This window comes from Ceratotherium simum, chromosome 39 (genome assembly GCF_057802395.1).
Source record: "Ceratotherium simum simum isolate JZ-2026a chromosome 39, ASM5780239v1, whole genome shotgun sequence".
In the NCBI taxonomy this organism is placed as follows: Eukaryota; Metazoa; Chordata; class Mammalia; order Perissodactyla; family Rhinocerotidae; genus Ceratotherium; species Ceratotherium simum.
In genome coordinates this window covers 5,268,020-5,293,006 of record NC_141938.1, presented here as the reverse complement: position 1 = coordinate 5,293,006, position 24,987 = coordinate 5,268,020, and the positions used below count along the sequence as shown (strand labels likewise).

Below are 24,987 nucleotides of genomic sequence, written 5' to 3'. Positions count from 1 at the left end.
TTTAGTATGCCTTCTAATTTTTGGTTGAAAAGTAAATAGGCCTTTAGTGTGAGGTGTTATGATTTCTTGAATAGGAGTTAGACTATGTTTAATGTTTGCTGCAGCTGGAGGTGTCAGGGACTCCAATGTCCTCTTGTATTGTATTGTATTGTTCTCCCCTGGTATGTTTGCATATCCTCAGAAACTCATTCTTAAGTAGAGTCTGTGTCTTGCAGCTCTCTATTCTTATCCACTGTTATCATACTGGGGCCCTGCTGATATGGTGGTAAGGTATTTGGGAGGGAAAATGTTCTATTATGTTATGATTAAATCTGCAATGTTTTGATGGGACAGAATCCCTGGCTATGAAAATCAGAAAAGGTCCTCAGCCTTTATTTTTCCTCTGCTTTTGTCAAAGAGGAAAGCTGAAGAGGGCTGGAGTTCTCTAATTGCTCTTTCCCCAATCAGAAAAGGCTTTGGCAAATTAGTTTTCTGTGAGGGATGGCCTAAGTTAGAACAGAATACATTGTGTGTATATCAAGATGTTTGTTTCTTGCATGAAGCAGGAGGCAGCTTTTCTTGATCTTCATGGTGAGAACATAATTCAGCCCCTGCAGAAAGAATTCAGGAATTGAGGGGCCCCTAAGACTAGGTTCGCCAGAACTTTTAATTCTCAAGCTAGTGTATACTGTGTCTCCGGCAATTCATCTATTATGGTTTGTGTGTTCCTGTAGGTTACTGGCTCAAGCGGCTTCTGCTCCCAGTTTACTACTCAAAGGCACTTTTTAGGAGAGCAGGGCAAGTGTAAGCAGGTTCAGGTGCAAAGGGGAGAGAGTGGGTTGGGCCTTAAATTGTCAAGGAGTTGAAGCTGTGGGTTTTCAAGGTTTGACCCTCCTACCCACTGGCACAAAAAGAAAAGGGGCACGTGCGAATCCTTTTGATTGCCTCTTGTGGGCCACGCAGGGTGAGTGAGCATCTAAAGCCAATTAATAGTCAAACATCAAAAACAGAGTCAGTGTCTAAAAAGTTCACTCCTGATGATTGCTGACTGAATTGTGCTACACCTCATTTACATGAATTTGCTTTTGAGTATGAATTTAAAAAGCTTTGTGAAAAAGCACAAGCCACATGTAATAAATAAGATGAGGAAGCTTTGTAAAAGCATTCAAATCCGGTCATCACAGGGTGTTGGAGAGATCCATGAAAATGTCAGTGGGGTTCCAGAGCTGTTCAATTACTTTAGTAATTTTATTGGTTATTTTCATGTGTTGTCTCATTTGTTCAGTTATTGGTGGCCCCTTGCCAGCATTGTCTACCCACATGCAGCAAACAGCCCCTTTAAGGGAACAGAACTCTCCCTGGCTGGCCAATAGTCCAAAGCCAGGTGGTCATCAGCTACCATGGCTGCCAGGGAGAGTTTCCCTTCACGGAAACCCTCTAAAACACTAGTGGTCTGCTGCATGTGTTTAGAGTGTTTGGGATATTTCTTGATTAGGATCAATGATGTGAGTTTGTTGAATGGCATCATGTGTGCCCAGGGCAGTGCCAGTGACTCCCATGACAAAGAGCACATGAGGGCACATGGTAGGAAAACAGCACATTTACGTTGGATGGGCTGGAGGGGTTTTGAAGGAGGGGGCCCAAAATGAAATACTGACACCCCGGGAACAGAGTACAAGTGACGTTAGGAGGAAGGTCTCGGGGGAGGGGATATAAGACTGTTTTTCTACTGGACACTATTACAATAAACAAAAGGCCTGTGAGAATGACCATTTTGACAGAAATGTCTGGTAAAGAAAGGCCTGTACTTATAAGGTGCCAGTAAACTTGATTATCAGAACAAAGTAATGGGCCCATACTGGCTGGGGTTCTAACTAATGCCTTGAACAGCAAGATGACTCATTTAGAAGTTAGCACGGTTTCTTTAATGAAGCCATTCTGAATTCTATGACAGCTGTAGCCTGGGGTCATCGGTAAAAGTTCCACTGAATGCCTTTTTCTAGAGCCCAGTGTTTTGTGTTTTTTGAGAAATGAGTTGATCACATCTGTGTGATGTCTTGGTGAGTCCTTACGTTCTGGCTTTATTCTGGCTTCATCAGTGGCATGTCTGATAGGGTAAGTGAGTAATATGTCTACGTAAGTATATGCCGTGGTCAGAGCATAGCCAAGTAGCCCTGCAGAGAGTGAGGGGCCTCCACAGTCTATTTTCCATCAGCTGTAGGGACCCCTCCTCAGCCTGGGAATTACATCCATCGATTATATTACCTGTGATACGTTTTTTTCATATCAGGTGCATTGGTCAGTCATTAAGCTAGCCATTGCAGAGGAGGGAAGTCCCTTGCATTCTGCCTAGAGCTTTTAGGGTAGGGGTCTTTCAATGGTTTCATATTTCATGAGTTCACAGGGCCAAGTTAATACCATCAGGTCTGAGGAGTTGGTATCAGTCTCAGAAATTTGAGTCAATTAATTGCCCTGAGCATTGAAATAAGCCTCTGTAGTTTGAGGTTTAATATGTAGAGAGTTAGTAGTGATCTTGTTGGGTAACTGTGAGGCAGGATATTCCGAGTTCTTTATCCCAAAGGGGGCAACCTTGAATAAGACACTCTTGTTGCTATTGGTGGGACCAGACAGCTAGATCATTGGCATCAGCCAAAAGACCTGTGAAAACGTGAAGATGAATTTGACTCTTGGCCAGGGCATCTACTGCTAGTATGATTGCCGGAATTTGACTAACTGAGCTGATGCTTGGGTGCAATCTTTGATCAGGGATGGCCTGTTTGACCTGGAGACAGGAGGCAGCATCTCGGCAGTGGACTCCATCAGGTGTGGTGGTGGCACGGGGTCCATGAAGTACATGAACACCCTGGTCATTCATGGGATTCCAAAGGACTCTCCAAATAGCAGAGTCTAGAAAAAGGGTGCCCTCCTCCAAAATGACTGACTGCATCTCTCAGAGGACAGGGGAACACACTTCCTCCTGTAGGTAGGATACGCCAGAGGGCCCATTTTTGGCTCTATCCTGTAGGGACCAATATCTTTTCAATGATGAGGTCTGCGTGGTGAAGCAAGGCTGACGGGCCCTTCTTTCATGACCCAATGAAAAATGGAAAGCTGTCTGCGTTGGATCATCAGCTCAGGGCCTCTGAGAGCCTCCATTTCCAGAAAGACTTTGTTGCCAGCAGTGGCTGCTCTAAATGTGTTTAGCACCAGGCTGAGAATAGATACTTGCTCCAGAATGCCATGGCCATCATAGGTGGTTTAGAGGCTCTGGGAGGCATGAGAGGAGGCTGCTGAAGCCTCTGTGGTATAGGAGTCTGGGGAAGGAGACACTAATGGAGTGCCTGTTATTTAGTCAGATGCTAGAGCCACTGTTTCCCCATTCAAAGTCGGTCCATTTTTAAGTATTTGGTAAGTAAGCAAGTAGAGATGACAATTACAGGATTGTTGCAGCTAAGGGGCACGTGCCCATATGATTTCTACGCCCGGTTCTTCCACTCTCTCAGCTCACAGACCCCCGGTGTTGCCACAGAGAAATTTTCCAGAAGCGACAGGTGTGGATTTCTAAAGATGCTTCCCAATTAAGCAGGCACAGAGTAGACTTGAGATGGGAAAGTAAGAGCTGTAAACGGCCTCAAGATGGCAATGGAAACATGATGCTGACGCCCAAGAAGCAGGATGTCCCCAGGAAGATCCCACTTGGGGAGAATTGTGGCAGCTGCCTTTATGTTTCAGAACCACAGTATTCTAAGGATCTCACCAAGGAACTTGATTTAAACTCAGACACATTCTGGGAGGCCTCTCACTTCTTTCCTGTTATGAGATGAAGGCAGGTGCAGGCCTAAGAGGGTGTTATCTAAATTAAGACGAGATTTCAACAAAGGCCTGTTGGGGACTGAGTCCTTCTTCCCTGATCCTTCAGTTCTTCCTAAGAAGGATCCCAAGATGGTGGAAAGAATTGTTGCACATGTAAAAATCAAGTTTCAGGAGAGTTTAACATCCTTGTAGTATGGGAAAGCACTTTTGTTTTCTATTAATCACTTTGAATATATCTACATACTATTTTAAGTGTAGTTCTCAGTTTTCACAAATGTATAGTTATGCTACCATCAAAAGATGGAGAACACTCCATCACCCCAAAAGAACACTCTTGTGACGCCCCTTTGTACTAAACCCCTTCACCATGGACTGATGTTTTCGGTCCCTATGTTTGCCCTTTCCAGAATATAAACAGAACAATGTATTACCATATGGGTCATTTTGCAATTTGATGCCACAATTGTAGAAGTGCATAATTTCTTGCACCGTTCTTCTGAGTTTAAAATTCTGACAGTACTTAGTTAAGTAGGTGGCACATTAGGCCTTCAAAGCTGAGAGATCCCACTACTATGAGCTTTTTGAGTCTGGGTAATAACTTGTTCTCCTGTGCTCAACTTTCTCATCTGTAAGATGGAAGGAATGACTGGTAGGTCATCAAATGAGGCTAAGAACTGTGAAATGACATCATCTCTGCAGTGCAGAAAGTTAGCACTAAAAAATGGGACAAAGATGGGCTTTCCTTTGCCCTTTATTAAAACTCACAGCTGTTACTTTTGTACCCTGCTAGCCCATAACACGTGAAGTCCAAGCCCGTGGCAGTGACATCTGTGAACAGTACGATGGGCTGGCAGCTTTACGCAACATTGAAACAGAAAGCTGCCAACTACCCTTCTTACAGAAAGGCCTCCAAAATTTCCCATCTCTCCTTTTATGTTAAATTAGGGTATTCCTTAAAATGATACTCTCTCTGCAGCTCACCTCCGTTATTCTTTGGATGATTGTCTCTAAGCACTCACAGCTCTTTCTGGTGTTTCCACTGGGAGATCACAGTGGACTTGCATAGATGTCACTCTACCCATAGAACACACTCAGGATGAGCTAGAACAGTGCAGAGGAATGCAACTGTTTCTCTAAATGGGAGGAACCCCATGGTTTAATGGGGGATATGCACACTCAGTCTGTATAGCAGCAAAATGAAAATGCCAAATACTATAAAACTTAAAATAGTGAAAAGTAAATTAAAATCCTCTTAAACAGAGGCCAGCCCAGTGGTGCAGCAGTTAAGTGCGCACGCTGCACTTCAGCGGCCCAGGGTTCACAGGTTTGTATCCTGGACGCACACCAATGCACCATTTGTCAAGCCATGCTGTGGCAGTGTCCCACATAAAGTGGAGAAAGACGGGCATGGATGTTAGCCCAGGGCCAATCTTCCTCAGCAAAAAAAAAAAAAAAAAATCCTCTTAAATGATGTTAAACACAAAAAGACACCACAGGTATCTGTGGCCCAAATCAATGGGAAGTCTTAAGTCCCAGATACCCATGTCCAAACTCAAGATCACATTATACATAGGAAACTGTGAAAATGAAGATGAATCATGTCTACACCTTTATTTTTTTTTGTGAAGAAGATCAGCCCTGAGCTAACATCCATGCTTATCCTACTCTTTGTTTGCTGAGGAAGACCAGCTCTGAGCTAACATCTATTGCCAATCCTCCTTTTTTTTTTCCCCCAAAGCCCCAGTAGATAGTTGTATGTCATAGTTGCACATCCTTCTAGTTGCTGTATGTGGCATGCGGCCTCAGCATGGCCGGAGAAGCGGCTCATCAGTGCGCGCCCGGGATCCGAACCCGGGCTGCCAGTAGCGGAGCACGCGCACTTAACCGCTAAGCCATGGGGCTGGCCCTATACTTTTACTTTACTGGGGAATCTTTGTTAATCAAAGAAAGCAGGACTTTCTATATTGCCACCGTCTATTTATTCCACACCCAAGCAGTTCATGAAAGTGTTTAAGATGAATTACATGATAGAAATTCAAGTGATCAATAATGACATCCTCCCTCACTGGGGCTCCTCCTCTCATAGAAAAGAATATACACACCCCAGCCCCCCTATTATCACACATCGTTTACTTTCCTTCAAATCACTTTTTTTTTTTTTAAGATTTATTTATTTATTTTCTCCCCAAAGCCCCACTAGATAGTTGTATGTCACAGCTGCACATCCTTCTAGTTGCTGTATGTGGGATGCGGCCTCAGCATGGCTGGAGAAGTGGTGCGTCGGTGCGCGCCCGGGATCCAAACCGGGGCCACCAGCAGCAGAGCACGTGCACTTAACCGCTAAGCCACGGAGCCGGCCCCAAATCACTTATTTCCATCTTATAAACCGAAGTTTTACCATTTAACACCTCTCCTTTCCCACAAATATAAACACCAGGACTACAAGAATTCGTTTGTTTTGTGTCTCTACATCCAAATCCTACAGTGCCCTTGATTATTTGTGCTAAATTGGGTATGTTTTGAATCTATGGTGTCTGGTAGATGAGGCATGTTGAAAAACTTGCAACAATGATATACTTTTTGAGAAAGAAAGTCTTGCTTGGAACAATGGTCCTGTCTTTCTCTCTTGCTAGGTATGTGGTCTCTCACAATTTACTTAAACTTATAGGCCTGAGTTAAGTCATAAAAGAGATATTAAAGGTATTACCTACTTGATTAAGAGGTGAATTTCTATATTTTAACTCAAGTACTTTATGGTAAACAGTGTCTAACACATCGTAGGAAATACATCAGCGTTCTGATAATAAGCAGGAAAGGCAAAAGCTGTCCCAGAGGACCAGGAGCTGCCTGCTGAAGGCTAGGTCTCATCCTGCTGAAGAGAAAATGCCACTCACTTCCACCATCAGACAAACCTATTCAGTGATCATGATGGATCAAAACAAAAATAAGGGTGTGTTGTTGGGGCCGGCCCTGTGACTTAGCGGTTGAGTGTGCGCGCTCCGCTACTGGAGGCCTGGGTTCGGATCCTGGGCATGCACTGACGCACTGCTTCTCTGGCCATGCTGAGGCCGCGTCCCACATAACAGCAACTAGAAGGATGTGCAACTATGACATACAACTATCTACTGGGGCTTTGGGGGAAAAAAAGGAGGAGGATTGGCAATAGATGTTAGCTCAGAGCCGGTCTTCCTCAGCAAAAAGAGGAGGATTAGCATGGATGTTAGCTCAGGGCTGATCTTCCTCACACACACACAAAAAAGGGTGTGTTGTAACCATCTCTCTAAAAATGGTAAAGGAAACAACTCCAAATCACACAAATGACCAACATTCCCCTCTTCTTACTAACATGACTGGAGCTTCTAGGTTAGCTCCACTACACTGATTTTGCTTTCTGGAGAACAATGATCATGATTACCAATGACAGAATAAAGTTTACCTCCTCACAGCATTCAAGAAAAAAGTCTTGCTTCCTTCAATAGCAATCAAATCACCTAACAAAAGCCCAAATCATGTAAGTCCTTTTGAGCGCCCTCTTACTGATAAATCCATGGTCATTCAGGCTTTGTGCTCATTCTTATTACTACAATTCATTACACCACTCTTGTTGACTGCTGGTGTCATCCTGGTGGGTTTTGGCAAGATCGCACTGACAAAACTAATGAGAAATTAGTTTCATGACAAAACCTGTTAACTATAAAAGAATAAAAAATAAAATCTACATGAGTAAGAAATACCTGAACTTGTACACACAAGCTAATATTGAGTGAAAATATATAACAATTACCTTGACAAGATTATTAAGTTGATCTGAAAATCCATTATTACAACAAAATATTTTATTATGTGCTTAAGAAACAAAAAACAGTAGTTTTAAGAAACAACTACAGAAGATTTTGACAAAAAGCTATTGTTTTTAGTCACAATCAATCAAACATGACTGAAAATGTACTGTGGAGTTTTGTACAGCTGTGAGCAATGGAGAACATCCATAATCTGCCTGATATGAGGAAGGTGCTTATTCTCACGTGGAAGAACTGGGTCAGAGCAGTTGCCACGCAGTGCAGTGGAGGTTCTTTTGGACCACACCATTGTAGCTGTCACAGCGAAATCATGAACACATGGTCACTAGCACCATTACCAGAACAAGGTGTTTACTACACAAATTAGACCTTAAACAAATACAATCTAAAGAAGATGGAAGTCCAAGCATCAGAGAAAGTTCGAATTAGTTGCCTGGTGGACACGTGGCAGCTTGTAGGAAAACCCAAACTACGATGGATCTTTGACGTGGAACTTGTGAGGATATGTGCGGAAACCTACACCTCTAAACAAGTGGAAGTCAAGCAGTTGATTGTGGTTTTGAGAATATGCTTGATTGGCAGGGCAAGGAATCAGGAAAACAGGCTGGAAGCAGGTGTTCTCAAAGCTCCTATGCATGTCGTCTCTCTCTCTCTGTATGGTGGCTCCAAACTTGACTAATGCTTTGTTTGCTTCTGCCTTCCAAATCTCACGCAAGTGAGGCTATAGGTGAATTCTAACATGGAACCATAAAGGACACAGATTCTAGAAAATGTTACATTACCCAGGTAACAAAACAATTTAGGAGAGCCATCTCCAATTCTACATTTTATTGTCCAACAGGTCTGTCTTAAGGCAAAGTCTATTATTCAAATCCCAGCCAGTAGGAATGACAAAGATCAAAGGGAACACATGGAAATAACTGACATGAGACTATATGATAAACTCTCCATATTTACATATTTACAAATTTTTGCCATCTTTTATTAGCAAGGAAAATGGAATAAGGCTCTTCTGGCCACAACAAAAGAGTTAATCTTCTCATAAGAATGAAAGAATGAATATATAATGTGTAAAGGACATCCGGTACCTGGCACAGGAGGCCAGTAGGAAAATCCCAACAAATACCAAAATGCCATTTATCAATAGCTCCTTCCTTACAAAACAAGTGAAACATTATATAAAAATTAAACCTACTTGCATATTACACCTCAACTCTCCCATGGATCAAACAGGTTCCAAATGCAAAGAAAAAAATGTTATTAACTGATTCAATGAGAAAACAATACCTATAAATCTTACATAATATTGGTTAAACAGAACTTACAGAATTATCTCACCTCAATGTTCACTTTTGAAAGTAAGGAGTAAATACCCACAGTACAGAAATCCACTTTAAGAATGAGGCACTGATAAAAACAATATATTTTTAACTATTATGATTCTTTTATACATGAATTAATTTGTATCAGGCTTTCTCATACTTAAATTTATAAGATTTCTTTCCAATGGGAGTTTTCACATGTAAGGATGAAGGCCAACTGACGTCTTTCCCACACTGCTTACATTCAAGAGGTTTCTATTCAGTATGAGATCTTTCATGCCTTCGAAAGGAATTGGGGCGACTGAAGGCTTTGCCACATTCTTTACATTTGTATGGTTTCTCACCAGTGTGCATTCTCATGTGTCCTCGGAAAGTAGTGCGATAAACGAAGGCTTTTCCACATTCCTTACATTCATAGGGTTTCTCTCCAGTATGAGTTTTTTCATGGGTTCGAAAAGATGTGTAACAACTGAAGGCTCTACCACACTGTTTACATTCATAGGGCTTCTCTCCAGTGTGAGTTCTTTCATGTATTCGAAATGAACTGGGAAAATTAAAGGCTTTCCCACATGCCTTACATTTATAAGGTCCATCTCCAGTATGCATTATCATGTGTGTTCGGACACTTGAAGGAGAAATGAAGGCTTTCCCACATTCTTTACATTTATAGGGTTTCTCTCCAGTGTGCTTTCTCATGTGTCCTTGAAAGGTTGTGCGATAAATGAAGGTTTTCCCACACTCTGTACATTCATAGGGTTTCTCTCCAGTATGAGTTCTTTCATGTATTCGAAAGGAACTGGGCCAACTGAAGGTTTTACCACACTGTTTACATTCATATGGCTTTTCTCCAGTGTGAGTCCTTTCATGTGAGCGAAATGAACTGGGACAGATGAATGCTTTACCACATTCCTTACACTTATAAGGTCCATCTCCAGTGTGCGTTATCATGTGTGTTCGAATGCTCGAGAGAGAAATGAAGGCTTTCCCACATTCCTTACATTCATAGGGTTTCTCTCCAGTGTGAATTCTTTCATGTATTCGCAAACCAAGAGGAGAACTGAAGGTTTTCTCACATTGTTTACACGCATATTGTTTCTCTGCAGTATGAGTCCTTTCATGTCTTCGAAAGGAACTGGGACAACTGAGGGCTTTACCACACTGTTTACATTCATACGGTTTCTCTCCAGTGTGATTTCTTTCATGTATCTGTAAACCTAGAGGAGACCTGAGGGATTTACCACACTGTTTACATTCATAGGGTTTCTCTCCACTGTGAGTTCTTTCATGTGTTCGAAATGAAGTGGAACAACTAAAGGCTTTCCCACATTCTTTACATTTATAAGGTCCATCTCCAGTGTGTGTTATCATGTGTCTTCGATAGGTTGTCAGCCATGTGAAGGCTTTCCCACATTCCTTACATTCATAGGGTTTTTCTCCAGTGTGAGTCCTTTCGTGCCTGTGAACAGATTTGCGGTAACTGAAGGCTTTCCCACATTCCTTACATTTATATGGCTTCTCTTCATATTCATGATACTCATATGGTTTGTGTCCAGTGTGAGATGTGACATGCCTGTTAAGGGATGAATGACACACACAGACTTTTCCACACACACTACATTTACATGGCTTTACTCCAGAAGGAGTTTTCTTGTTCAGATTAAGATGTGGAATCTGGCTGACAGTGTCTCCACATTGTCGACCTCCTTTGCTTTCACAGAGTCTCTCTACCATTTGACTTCTGTAAAAAAACGAGAAGCATGTTATTAATGATTTATCGATAATTTTTTATTTATTAGTAGGATAATGAATAACATTTTTATAATTTACAGCAGAAGTGTAGATTTTCTGCCCTTTCTGTAGTGTTTGAATATGAATATACTAAATAATCTGTAAGAGGACTTGACCATAGCTATTATGAAAACAGTGATGTTTATAGACAAGGTTTCTTAATACTGTTTGAAGTGAATAATTTTGCTAACATGGGACATCTATGTCATACTTAAGCAAGTATTTTCAGTGAAAAAAACTTAAGGATAAACAAATTTGAAGCTGGCATTGTTTTATTTGCTTTTTTTAAAAATTTCATGACATACTAGGATTCTCACATGTGACAGTGCTGTCTCATGAGTGTGATTCACCTTAGATTTCTCCCCTGGGTTTTCAAGCCATCTTCAATGTTATGACCTTCCCATTTTTTCCCTAAAACAGAGACCAAAAAAATAATTCCAAATTATTAGAAATTATAGAAAAAGTATTAGATTCTATAACCATTGTTAGCTGTGACCATGCCTAGTTTATTCACTGATGTCCTCCCTTTCCACATTCTACATCTTGGAAAAATGATCATGGCAAGAAAACAAAGTGAAGTCGTCATCTTACCTATTGAGGCGAGGTTCCTGAAGGTTTCCCGCATCACATCTCTGTAGAGTTTCTTCTGTGAAGGATCCAGTAAAGCCCACTCCTCCAGGGTGAAGTTCACAGCCACATCCTCAAAGGTCACGGAGTCCTGAAACATTACAGATATGTGTATAGTAGAATGCAAAGACTGACATCACTGGGGATCTATACTCAATTTATAGGAAGGTTATGTATGATTCTGTGGTCTCCAAACATTTATTTTATGTCTTGGTCATCAGAAACTAACTCTCTGTCCAAGCTTACTTCCTTATAAATTTAACAGCATCATAAACACATGCAAATTATTTATGCATTTTCACTGTGGTCACTTTAAGAGTTATTGCTCTCTAAGGGCAGGGTCTATAGCACCATGGAGAAATGAGAGAAATGCTATACAAATGAAACAAATATCTTTTTAAGCACATCAATTCCTTGTGAGAAAAACTCATCTCTTTCCTTATTACCTACCATTTAACTCAGCACTCCATGAAGTACAGGGTCAAATCTGCATGAGGTTTTAATGAATAAAAACACAGTGAAGAACTGGAAGCTTTTTCTTCTATTCCCATCACCAAACATGAGAGTCCCGGAGGCCTGTGGAAATCCAACTTGTAACAAGGTTCAGCTTGTCATATTGACCTGAAGTACTCCGAGCCATCAGAAGTAGTCAAATGAGCTGGCTAATGAAAATATTCTTGTGAAGTAGTATTTTTAACTCGTGTAATATTTATCACAGACTCAGTTTTTCTATTCTCTCTCTGTTCCATTTCAGGGAGCTAGGACGTTTTTCAGAAGTTAGGGCTCAGACAACTTAGCATGATTATGACATGCCAGAAACACATGACAACTTAGACCTCCACCAAAACCCTATACACATGAACCTCAGGGCTGCTCCTCACCAGTTTTTAGCGTACACAGGCACACATACTGAGATAATAAAGTGCTAGAAGAGATCTTTTGGTCAAACCCTAACAGTGTACCCTTGAGGAACAGGTTAAGAGTTGCAGATTGCAAGGGAGTTCATTAAGTCCACCATGGTTTGTTGGTGAATCTGCCCATAATTATAAAATACATAAAGGATTCAACACTGCATTCCTCCAAAAGAACATAAAATCTCCGTTCTCTAATTTCGGAAGAAAGTTTCCTAACCAGCTATTCTAGAGGCAGCTCTCCCAACTTCGCTTATTTCTGAGCTCCCATACAGAGCAGAGAAGCATAACAGCCCACCCCTGAATGTAGGAATCTCTAAGTTGATGACATTACAATCTGCCAACAGGGTATGAATGGGTTTATTACTTCCATAATCGAAGTCTCTGGGAAGCACGGCAGGCCTCTCAAAGCAGGCATGAAATGGCTTGAGAGAGCACGCTGTATGAACGCGTTTTTTTATTGAGGCTGTGGGTAGACTAAAGTGAGAGTTCACATATAAAGGCAGGATCTTGCGTGGACTGAATCTCTCACAACTGCCAATGAAGGAAGCACTGAGGTTTTCTTATTACCTTGGGTAAATGCGGGTCACAAGAGGAAGAAGAAGGGACAAGGCTTCAAAACTGTCAGCAGTCAAACCAAACACTGGAGTCAGAGACTTCCAGTTTTTTGTGTCATATAATGAACTTAGAAATCATGATTCCCAACCTCACAAGAAAAAAGCAAAGAAACTTAAAATGAAGAACCCTTCTTAGATCCATCAGAGAATTGAGGACACAGAGCAAACCACTGTCTCCAAAATTGGAGAGAAAGAAAAGAAACTATTTTGAAATATACCCAGAATGTTCCCACACTGTCCAAGAACTTTGGGACAATGACAGCTGGTGTAAAATACACATAATGGAAATACCTGAAAGAAAAAGGCAGAAAGGAACAGAACAAATGAATGAAGCAATTATCACTCAGATTTCGTAACATTAGTGACAGACAACAAACTACAGATCCAAAAAGCTAAGAGAACACTAAACATGAAAAACAAAACCCACCAAAACATGCACACCCAAATATATCACATTCAAACTGGAGAAAAAACAGACAATGAGAATATACTGAAAAAAATCAGAGAGGAAAACAAACCTTAGTTATACTGCAACAAGGATAAGAAGTAAATCAGACTTCTTTTCAGAAACGATGCAAGCAAGAAGAGAGTGGATGAAATATTTAAAGTGCTGAAAGTAAAAAACCACTATCCTAGAATTCTCTGTTAAGCAAAGTTATCCTTCTAAAGCGAGGGAGAAAGCAAGATTTTGTGAGACAAAAATTGAGAGAATTTGACATCAGTACACCCGCTTTGCAAGAAACATTAAAAGAAATTTGGTGAAAAGGAATAAATGAAGGTAAAATATCTTTTTTCTTAATTGTACTTAATCTAACATATCAGTTTGTTCAAATCAGTAAAGTAACAATGTATTCACTAATTATAGCTCATGGACAGGTGAAATGAATGACAGCAATGTTATAAGGAACAGAGAGAGAGGAATTGGGAATACTCTGTCATGAGGTTCTTGCACAACCAGTGGTGTGGTATAGTGTTACCTGACAGAGGACTTGGGTTAGTTGTAAATTTATACTGGAACCTCAAGATAACAAATAAACTAAAAAAACTATAATTGATATGCTGAGAGGAGATAAAATGGAATCAGGTAAAATGCTCGATCAAAACCAGAGAAGACAGGAAAATGGTGGAAGACAAAAAGAAACAAGGGCAAAAAAGAGTAAGGGATATGGTAGATATTAATCCAAGTATAACAATAACCACTTTAAACATCAGTGGTCTAAACCCTACAATTGAAAGACAGATACCATAACAGCAGATTAAAAAAATCCCACCTAATTATATGTTGTCTCCAAGAAACACACTTTAAATACAAAAACACAACTAAATTTAAGATAAAAGGATGAAGAAAGATATAGAAGCCGTCATTCCCAACCTCACAAGACATGGAAATTAAATAACACTTCTAAATAATGTGTGAGATCAAAAAAGTCTCTCGAGAAACTAAAGATTATTTTGAACTAAGTGAAATGAAAACAGAACATATCAAAGGTTATCTGATGCAGCAACAGTAGTGCCTGGAGAAGAATTTATACCACTGAACAAATAAAGAGAAAAAGAAAGATATGCAATCAATAATCTAAGTATCTACTTGAGGAAACAATAAAAAGAAGAGCAAATTAAACCCAAAATAACAAAAAAAAGAAATAGTTCAGTTCAAGATGGTGACATAGGAGGATCCTAAACTCACCTCCTCCCACAGATACACTTAATCTACAGCTACATACGGAACAACTTGCTTGAAAAAAATCCCCAAAACTAGCTGAGCGACTCCCACACATTGGGCAAATGAGAAAAAACATACATCAAAGTGGGTAGGAGAGGCTGAGACACCATCTTGCCATAAACCCCAACCCTGGTGTGGCAATCCACAACTGGAAGGGAACTCAAAACCCCCAGCTTCTCCCCCAGGAGTGAAGGGTCTGAACCCCACATCTGGCACCACAACTTTTAAGACCTGCACCTGGAGACAAGTCCCTAAAACATCTAGCTTTGAAAGCCAATAGGGCTTGCATCCCCCAGACCAACAAGCCTGTCGAACTGAGAAAGTTCTTAAAGGGTTCACGTGTGTAGACTCACCTACTCCACGACCCAGCACAGAGGTAGCTGACTGCAAAACACCCAGACTTTCTGTGAAAAGAGGCTTACTTACTTTAAAGCATTGGCCTGAGGAGCAGACATCTAACTTAACACACATTTACGGATCTAATGAAATACTCTCCAAAGACAGAGACCAACAGGCACAATTTTTGCATCCTCCCTCTGCCTCGCTCCAGCTCTCCAGTATTTTCCAGGAGGAGCTTGTGCCCTTGTCTGATGCCCCTATTGTTGCAGGTACTGCCCAGGGAACACCTCTAGATTGCCTGGCTCTGGTGGTTAGCGGGGCTTACGCTTGTAGGTCCCACAGGACTGTAACAAATGGAAAAAGTTCTTAACTGGCTACCACCTTCACGGCACAGCAGAGAGGCAACAGACTGAAGCACCCAGTCTTTCTGTGAAAGAGGCCCATTAGCTTATCTTCACAGTGACAGCCTGAAATGATTTAACACATATCTAGAGGCCTACTTTAATGCTCTCCAAAGATGGAGGTCAGTGGGCACTATCTTCATGCTCTCTCTCTGCCTTGCTCAGTTCACCAGTGTCTCCTGGAGAGGAGCTTCTACACTCATCTGGTGCCCTAATTTTTGGGGCCGCTACTCAGGGTACACCCTAAATCACACAGTTCTGGTGACCAGTGGGGCTTTCATTCATGGGTCCCATGGGACTATAAAAGAGAGACAGGTCTTGGCTGGCTGCCACCCCCAGGGCATAGTGCAGAGATAGCAGACTGAAACACACCCCCAGTCTTTCTCTGAAAGACGCCTATTTGCTTGTCCAGGAGCTTCAGCCTCAGAGGAAGGCTTCTGGTTTGGCACACATCTAAAGGCCTACTGAGATACTCTCCAGAAATGAAAGCTAGAGGACACCATCTTTGTGCCCTCCCTTTGCCTTGTTCCATGTCGCCACTACCTGTGCAAGAGACCTATTACCTATTAGCTTATCTTCATAGCTGTGGTCCAAGAGTTAGACTTCTAATTAAACACACATCAAGGGCCTGACTACATCCTCTCCAGAGACCAGGGAGGACAGTGGGCGATCTTCACACTCTCCCTCTGTGCAGCCTGAGATCTTTGGTGTCTCCGAAAAAGAAGCTTGTATACATGCCTGGCACCCCAGCTTTTGTGTCTGCCACCTAGAGGACACATCCCTTGATAGCCTGGCTCTGATGGCCAACAGGACTTCTTTTCATGGGTTCAACAGGATTGCAGTAAAGAAAGAAACAGTTCTTAACTGGCTATCCCACCAGGGCTCAGCACAGAGGAAGCAGATAGAAACACCCATCTTCCAGTCTTCCCCTGAAAGAGGATATTGCATACAGTCATGTGCAACATAACATTTTAGTCAATGGACTGCATATACAATGGTGATCTCATAAAATTAGTACCATACAGCCTTGATGTGTAATAGGCTATATCATCTAGGTTTGTGTAAGTACTGTAGGGGAAGAAGAATTTTCCTCTACCCTTCTAGGTTGTTCTGGCTGGTCTAAGAATTAAGTTGACATGAGACACATTAACAGGAGAAAAACAAAAGTTTCCTAACATATATCCATTGGACAAACCCAGGAAAACCGAGTAACTTGCCAAAATGGTCGAAGCCGTCACTTTAAATACCATCCTCAGCTAAACACAAAAGTTGTTGGCGGTAGGGAGTCGGGGACTTCAAAGAAAAGGAAGTCACAGACAGGTGAAAAGGAGCACAATGCTTGGAAAACAAGTGTTTGGCCACACAGAAACAGAACACAAAGGAAAGCCCAACAAACAGGCTTTTCTAGGTTCCTCCCTGTCTACCACCTAGTTCATGTTACGCTAAGGTGATAACTTGCTTCCCGAGACAGCTTTATCTGAATGTTTTTAGGCAGTTAAGGGGAAGGTAACAAGAAAAACTTTCTTGGTCTTTCGTTTCTTAAAAATAATCAGCATCAAATAATCCTCACATTAAAAACACACATTTTAGGGTGGCACATTTTGTTCCCCATCAGTACACTCTATGATGTTCACATGATGACAAAATTGCCTAATAATGCATTTATCAGAATGTATCCCCATGGTTAAGCAACGCATGACGATACTTGAAAAGATGCTGCCTGAGGGTCTGGCTTCCAATCATCCTGAATCTAGGAGCCGACTGAGATCTCCCCTTTGGGGCACTGACAGGTCTTGGCACACCCTCAACTACTGAGAGCCACTAAAAACGAAATAGGCTTCTTGGTTGTCTCTCAAGCTTTTGTGATTTCCCAAGAGCTAGGGAGGGACTGAATAAGTTTCACCTCTTACACATGGTCACTCCTTCAAAACTAGGAGAGGTGGCTGTTTTACCTAATGAATGGAACCCAACACAGAGAGTCAAGGAAAACAAAGAAACAATATATTCCAAATGAAGAACAAGACAGAATCTCAGAAAAACACCTTCATAAAAAGGAAATAAGTGATTTACCTCGTAAAGAGTTCAAAATAACAGTCATAAATATGCTCACCTGGCTCAGAAGAATGGATGAACAAAGTGAGAATTTCAACAAAGTCAGAAAACATAAAGTACCAAATAGACGTCAGAGCTGAAAAATACAATAACTGAATTGAAAAATCCAATAGAGGGGCTCAACAGCAGACTAGATGAAGCAAAAGAAAGGATCAGTGAACCTGATCTTAGACAGGACAGTGGAACTCGCCCAATCACAGTGGCAAAAAGAAAAAACAATGAAAAAGAGTGAAGATAGTTTAAGGGACTTACGGAACATCAAGTAGACCCACATTTGCATTATAGGAGTCCCAAAAGGAAAAGAGAGAAAGGAGCAGAAAACTCATTTGATAAAATAAGGGCTGAAAAATTCCCTAATCTGAGGAAGGAAACAGACATCCAGATCCAGGAAGCTTGGAAAGTTCCAAACAAGGTGAACCCAACAAGACGCACACCAATTGTGTGGTACATTACACATTATAATTATAATTAAATACATTAGATACATTATAATTAAAGTGTCAAAAGTTAAAGACAAGGAGAGAATCTTAGGAGAAGCAAGAGATAAATAACTTGTTACATACAAGCGAACTCCCATAAGACTATCAGCAAATTTTTCAGCAGAAATTTTGCAGGCCAGCAGGGAGTGGCATAATATATCCAAAGTGCTAAAAGAATAAAACTGCCGACCAAGAATACTCTACCCAGCAAAGCTGTCATTCAGAATTGAAAGAAAAAAGAATTTTCCAGCAAAAGCTAAAGGAGTTCATCACCACTAGACTGGCCTTGCAAGAAATGTTAAAGGACTTCTTTAAGCTGAAACAGTAGGGTGCTAATTAGTAAGAGGAAAACATATGCAAGAATAAACATCAATATTAAAAGGAAATATATAGTAAAATTCAGAGTAGTCTAATGTCATAAACATGGTGGGTTAGTGACTTGTAGCACAAGTATGAAGATTAAAAAACAAAAGTAGAAAAAATCAGTATAACTATAATAACTTGTTAATAGATACACAAAAAGAAATTGTGACACCAAAAACATAAAATGTGCGTGTGGGGGTAAAAACATAAAGTTTTAGAATGCTTTCAAACTTAATTGTTAGAATCTTAAAACTCACTGTTACAAGTTATTCTATGTAAGCTATGGTAACCACAAAACAGGTCCTATAGTTAGACAAAAGACAAAGAAAAGAACCTAAGCATACCACTACATATCATCATCAAATCACAAAGGAAGAGAGCAAGAGAAGAAAAAAGGAACAAAGGAACTACAAAACAGCCAGAAAACAATTAACAAAATAGCAATAAGTACATACCTATCAATAATTACTTTAAATGTAAATAGACTAAATTTTCCAAAGAAAAAACATAAAGTAACTGAACGGATTAAAAAAAAAAAACCATCTACATGCTGCCTACAAAAGACTCACTTCAAATGTAAGGACACACACCAACTGAAAGTAAAGGGATGCAAAAAATATTCCATGCAAATGGACACCAGAAGAAAGCTGGAGTAGCCATACTTGTATCAGACAAAATAGGCTTTAAGACCTAGACTGTAATAATAGACAAAAAAGGTCATTATATAATGACAAAGGGGTGACTCCAACAAGAGGATATAACATTTGTGAATATTTATACACCCAACATAGGAGCATCTAAATATATAAAGCAAATATTAATAGACCCAAAAGGAGAAACAGGCAGCAATACAACAATAGACGACTTACTTTAATACCTCACTTTCATCAATGGATACACCATCCAAACAAAAAACCAACAAAGAAACATTAGCTTTAAATGACACGTTAGACCAGATGGACTCACCAGACATTGCATCCAAAGGCAACAGAATACACATTCTTCTTAAGTGCACATGAAACATTCTCCAGGATAGATCATGTGTTAGGCCATAAAACAAGTCTTAATAAATTTAAGATTCAAGTCATATCAAACATCTTTTCCACCCACAATGGTATGAAACTAGAAATCAACTGCAAAAAGAAAATTGGAAAATTCACAAGTATGTGGAAAGTAAACAAAATGCTACTGAACAACAAATAGATCAAAGTAGAAATCAAAAGAAAATTTAAAAATACTGTGAGACAAATGAAAATGAAAATAAAACATACCAAAACTACAGGATGCAGCAAAAGCAGTTCCAAGAGGGAATTTCATAGTGATAAATAACCACATCAAGATGGTATTTAAGACGAGAACTTCTGCTATTGTGTTGAGAAATGCAGTGTCCCTGGTTTCTCCCATGTATATGTTATTAAACTTGGTATTATTTTCTCCTGCTAAAAAAAAAAAACCACATCAAGAAACAAACAACATCTCAAAACCCTAATTTTACACCTCAAGGAACTAGAAAAAATGAAGCCCCAACTTAGAAGAAACAAAATAACAAAGATCATAGTGGAAATAAACGAAATAGAGACTAAAAAGACAATAGAAAAGATCAAGGAAACTAAGAGCTGGTTTATTGATAAGATATACAAAATTGACAAACTTTTAGGTAGACTCACTAAGAGAGAACTCAAATAAAATCAGAAACAAAACAGATGTTACAACTGACACCACAGAAATACAAAGGATCATAAAAGACTACTATGAACAATTATATGCCAACAAATTGGACAACCTAGAAGAAATGGACAAATTCCTAGAAACAAACAATCTATCAAGACTGAATTATGAAGAAATAGAAAATCTGAACAGACCAATTACTAGTAAGGAGATTCAATCAGTAATGACCTCCCAAAAAAGAAAAGTCCAAGACCAGATGGCTTCACTGGTGAATTCTACCAAATGTTTAAAGAAGAATTAATACCACTCCTCAAACTCTTCAAAAAATACGTGAGAACACTTCCAAACTCATTTTACAAGGCCAGCATTAATGTGACACCAAAACCAGAGAAGGAAGTTACAAGGAAAAAAAAATTAACAGGCCAATATCCTGGATGAACATAGATACAAAAATCCTCAACAAAATATTAGCAACTAAGTTCAATCACACATTAAAAGGATCATACACCATGATCAAGTGGGATTTATTTGAGGGATCCAAGGATAGCTCAACATCTGCAAGTCAATGAATGTGACACATCACATTAACAAAATGAAGAATAAAAATCATATGAACATTTCAATACATTTAGAAAATGCATCTAACAAAATTTAGCATCCATTTATGATAACTCTCAAAGTGGCTACAGAGGGAAAGTACCTCAACAATATAAGGTCATATATGACTGCCCCAGAGTTAACAACATACTCAATGGTGAAAAGCTGAAAGCTTTTCCTCTAAGATCAGGAACAAGACAAGGATGCCCACAATCACCACTTTTATTCAACATAGTATTGGAAGTCCCAGCCATAGCAATTATGTGAGAAAAAGAAATAAAAAGCACCCAAATCAGAAAGAAAGAAGTAAAGCTGTCACTATTTGCAGATAACATATTATTATATACAAAACCCTAAGGACTCCACCAAAAAACTGTTAGAACTAATAAAGTCAGTAAGGTTGCAGGATACAAAATGAATACACAAAAATGTGTTATATTTTTATACATTAGTAATGAACTATCAGAAAAAGTATATAATACAAAAATCCACTTACAACTACATCAAAAAAGAATAAAATACCAAGGAATAAATTTAACCAAGGAGGTAAAAGACTAGTATGTTGAAAACCACGACACTGATGAAAGAAACTGAAGAAGATACAAATAAATGGAAAGATATTCCATGTTCATGGATTGGAAGAATTAGTATTGTTAAAATGTGCATACTACCCAAAGCAATCAACAGATTCAATGCAATCCCTATCAAAATTCCAAAGGCATTTTCCACAGAAATGGAACAGACAATTCTAAACTTTGTATGGAACCACAAAAACCTAGACTAGCCAAAACAATCCTGAGAAAGAAGAACAAAGCTGCAGACATCATGCTTCCTGATTTCAAACTATATTGCAAAGCTATAGTAATCAAAATAGTATGGTATTGGCATCAAAACAGACACACGGATCAATGGAACAGGACGGAGTGTCCAGACATAAACCCACACTTATATAGTCAATTGATTTATGACAAAGGAGCCAAGAATATACAATAGAGAAAGGGCAGTCTCTTTAAAAAATTATGTTGGGAAAACTAGACAACTACATGCAAAAGAACAAAACTGGACCACTATCTTACACCATACACAAAAATCAACTCAAAATGGATTAAAGTCTTGAACATAAGACCTGAAACCATAAAACTCCTAGAAGAAAACATAGGCAGTAAACTCCTTGACATTGGTCTTGGTGATTTTTTGGATTTGAAATCAAAACCAAAAATCAACTAGTGGGATTACGTCAAACTAAAAAGCTTCTGCACAGCAAATAAAATAATTGACAAAATCTAAAGGAAACCTACTGAACAGGAGAAAATATTTGCAAATTATAAATCTGATAAGAAGTTAATATCCAAAATATATAAAGAACTCATACAACTCAATACCAAAAAAAATCCAATTAAAAAATGGGCAGAGAATCTGAATAAATATTTTTCCAAAGAAGACATACAGATGGCCAACTGGTAAGTGAAAAGATGCTCAACATCACTAGTCACCAAGGAAATGCAAATCAAAACCACAATGAGATATCACTTCATACCTGTTAGACTGGTTATTATTAAAAAAGACAAGAAATAAGTGCTGGAGAAGTTGTGCAGAAAAAGGAACCCTCACATACTGTTGGTGGGAATGTAAGTTGGTGTAGCCACCATGGAAAACAGTATGGAGGTTCCTCAAAAAATTAAAAATAAAACTACTATATGATCCAGCAACTCCACTTCTGGGTATTTATCTGAAGGAAATAAAAACACAAACTCAAAAAGATATATGCACCCCTATGTTCACTGCAGTATTATTTGCAATTGCCAAGATATGGAAACAACCTAAGTGTCCATCAAAAGGTGAATGGATAAAGAAAATGTGGTGTACACAGATAATGGAAGATGATTCAGCCATTACAAAAAATGAAATCTTAACATTTGTGACGACATGGATGGACCTTGAGGGCATTACGCTAAGTGAAATAAGTGAGAGAAAAACAAATACTGTATGATCTTACCTATGATATGGAATCTAAGAAAAACCCCCAAACAAAAAACCAAGCTTAAAGATACAAAGAACAGATTGGTGATGTCAGAGGTGGAGGATGGGAGTAAGGGAAATGGGTGAAGGGGGTCAAAAGGTACAAGCTTTCAGTTATAAATAAGTCATATGGATGCAACATACAGCATGGTGACTATAGTTAATAATACTGTATTGTATATTTGAAAGTTGCTAAGAGAATAAATATTAAAATTTCTCAACACAAGAAAAAATTTCTGCGTCATGATGGATGTTAACTAGACTTATTGTGATATTTCATAGTATATACAAATATCAAATCATTACGTTGTAGACCTGAAACTAATATAATGTTACATGTCAATCATATCTCAATAAAAACAAGATAAAATAAAATGGCAAAAAAAAAAAAATTAGAGAAGACACAAAAAAATTGCAGGAACTTGAAAGAGAATATCAAGGAAACCAAAAGGTGGTATGTGAAATAATTAATAAAACTGATAAATGTCTAGTCAAGCTAACTGAGAATCGAGGGAAGACAGAAATTACCAATATCAGGAATGAAATGAAGGGAAAATGAAAAAGCACTTGATAAAATCCAACACCCATTTACGATAACACACTAGAAATAGAGGGGAGGTTCCTGTTCTTGAAGAAGAACATCTACGTGAAACTTGTAGCTAACAGCATACTTAATGGTGAGATGCTAGATGCTTTCTGGTAAGATAAGCAACAGAGTAAGAAGTCGCCTCTCACCACTCCTACTCACATTGTACTAGAAGACCTAGCTAATGCAATAAAGCAAGAAAAGGAAATAAAAGGTATAGAGATGGGAAGCAAGAAATAAAACTGTCCTTGTTGCAGATGACATGATTTTCTATGTAAAAATCTGAAAGAATCCAAAACAACAGTGATCACTCAGGGAATTAATAAAAGAGTATACAAGGTTGAAGGATACATAAGTCAACTCCTTTCCTATAGACCCCTGATCTTTCACAAAGGATGAAAAGACAATTCAACGGAGAAAAGAAAGTCTTTTCAAGTGAAAATAGTAGATATTCACATGCAACCTCCCCCCGCCTCCAATGAATCTAGATAGAGACCTTACACCTTTCACAAAAATTAACTGAAAATAGATCATAATCATCTAAATGTAAAATGCAAAAGTAAAAACTCCTAGAAGACAACACAGGAGAAAATCAAGGTGACCTTGGGTTAACTGACAAATTTTAAGATACAACACCTAAAGCAAGATCCATGAAAGAAAAAAATGGTAAGCTTCAGTTCATTGAAAGGAACCTCCCCCCTACCTCTCGAGTTCTACAAAAGACAGTGGTAAGAAAATGGAAAGACAGTCAGAGATTGGGAGAAAATCTTTGCAGAACACTTATCTGATAAAAACTATATCTAAAATGTCCAAAGAACTCTTAAAACTCAACAAGAAGATGACAACCCAATTAAAAATGGGCAGAAGATCTGAACACACATCACCAAAGAAGATATACAGACGGCAAACAAGTATATGAAAAGAAGCTCAACATCAAATGTCATTAGGGAATTGCAAATAAAACAATGGATATCACTAGACACATTACAATGGATAAAATTCAGAACACTCAGAACACCCTATCTTGGTGAAGATGTAAAGCTGCAGGAACTCTCATGCATTGCTGGTGGGAATGGAAAATGGTACGCCTACTTTGGAAGACAGGCAGTTTCTCACGAAACTAAACATACTCTTACCATAGAATCTAGTGATCATACTCCTTGGTATTTGCCCAAATGAACTGAAAGCTTGTATTCCCACAGAAACATGCAAACGAACGTTTATAGCTGTTTTATTCATCATCCACAAAACTCAGAGTTAGGGCCGGCCCTGTGGCTTGGTGGTTAAGTGCGCGCGCTGCAATGCTGGTGGCCTGGGTTCGGATCCCGGGTGCGCATCGAGGCACCACTTCTCCATCCATCCTGAGGCCGAGTCCCACATACAGCAACTAGAAGGATGTGCAGCTATGACATACAACTATCTACTGGGGCTTTGGAGGGAAAAAATAAAATAAATAAAATCTTAAAAAAAAAAAAAAAAAAAAAAAACAACTCAGAGTTAAAGAGTTAAGATAGCTTTCAATAGTAGAATGAATAAACAACCTGTGGTATGTCCATAGGATGAAACACTGTTCTGTGATGAAGAGAAATGAGTATCAAGCCATGAAAACACATGGAGGAACCTTAAAAGTATATTGCTAAGAGAAAGGAGCCAATGTGACAATGCTACACACTGTGTGATTACAAGTATATGACATTCTGGAAAAGACAAAACTATAAGCCAGCAAAAAGATCTTTGCTTGTGAGAGATTTGGAGGTTGGGGGAGGGATGAATCAATAGGTGGGGCACAGGATATTTTTAGGGAAGTGAAACTACACTCTATTATAGAGAAATGATGGACACA

The 24,987-nt window shown here is 39.3% G+C and overlaps 1 protein-coding gene across 1 annotated transcript in view; it reads right to left on the bottom strand.

Annotated features, from left to right (window-relative positions):
* Positions 1–7,590: 7,590 nt before the first annotated feature.
* The window catches only part of LOC101404934 (uncharacterized), a 40,345-nt gene continuing 22,948 nt past the window's right edge, over positions 7,591–24,987 (bottom strand). The window contains exons 3-7 of the mRNA XM_014796969.2: positions 19,546–19,713; positions 19,241–19,407; positions 11,294–11,420; positions 11,053–11,113; positions 7,591–10,652 (exon numbers count right to left, since the gene is read on the bottom strand). Of these exons, the coding sequence (XP_014652455.2) occupies positions 9,170–10,652; positions 11,053–11,113; positions 11,294–11,420; positions 19,241–19,252 (1,683 nt within the window). The 5' untranslated portion in view covers positions 19,253–19,407; positions 19,546–19,713 and the 3' untranslated portion in view covers positions 7,591–9,169. The remainder of the gene's footprint in view (positions 10,653–11,052; positions 11,114–11,293; positions 11,421–19,240; positions 19,408–19,545; positions 19,714–24,987) is intronic.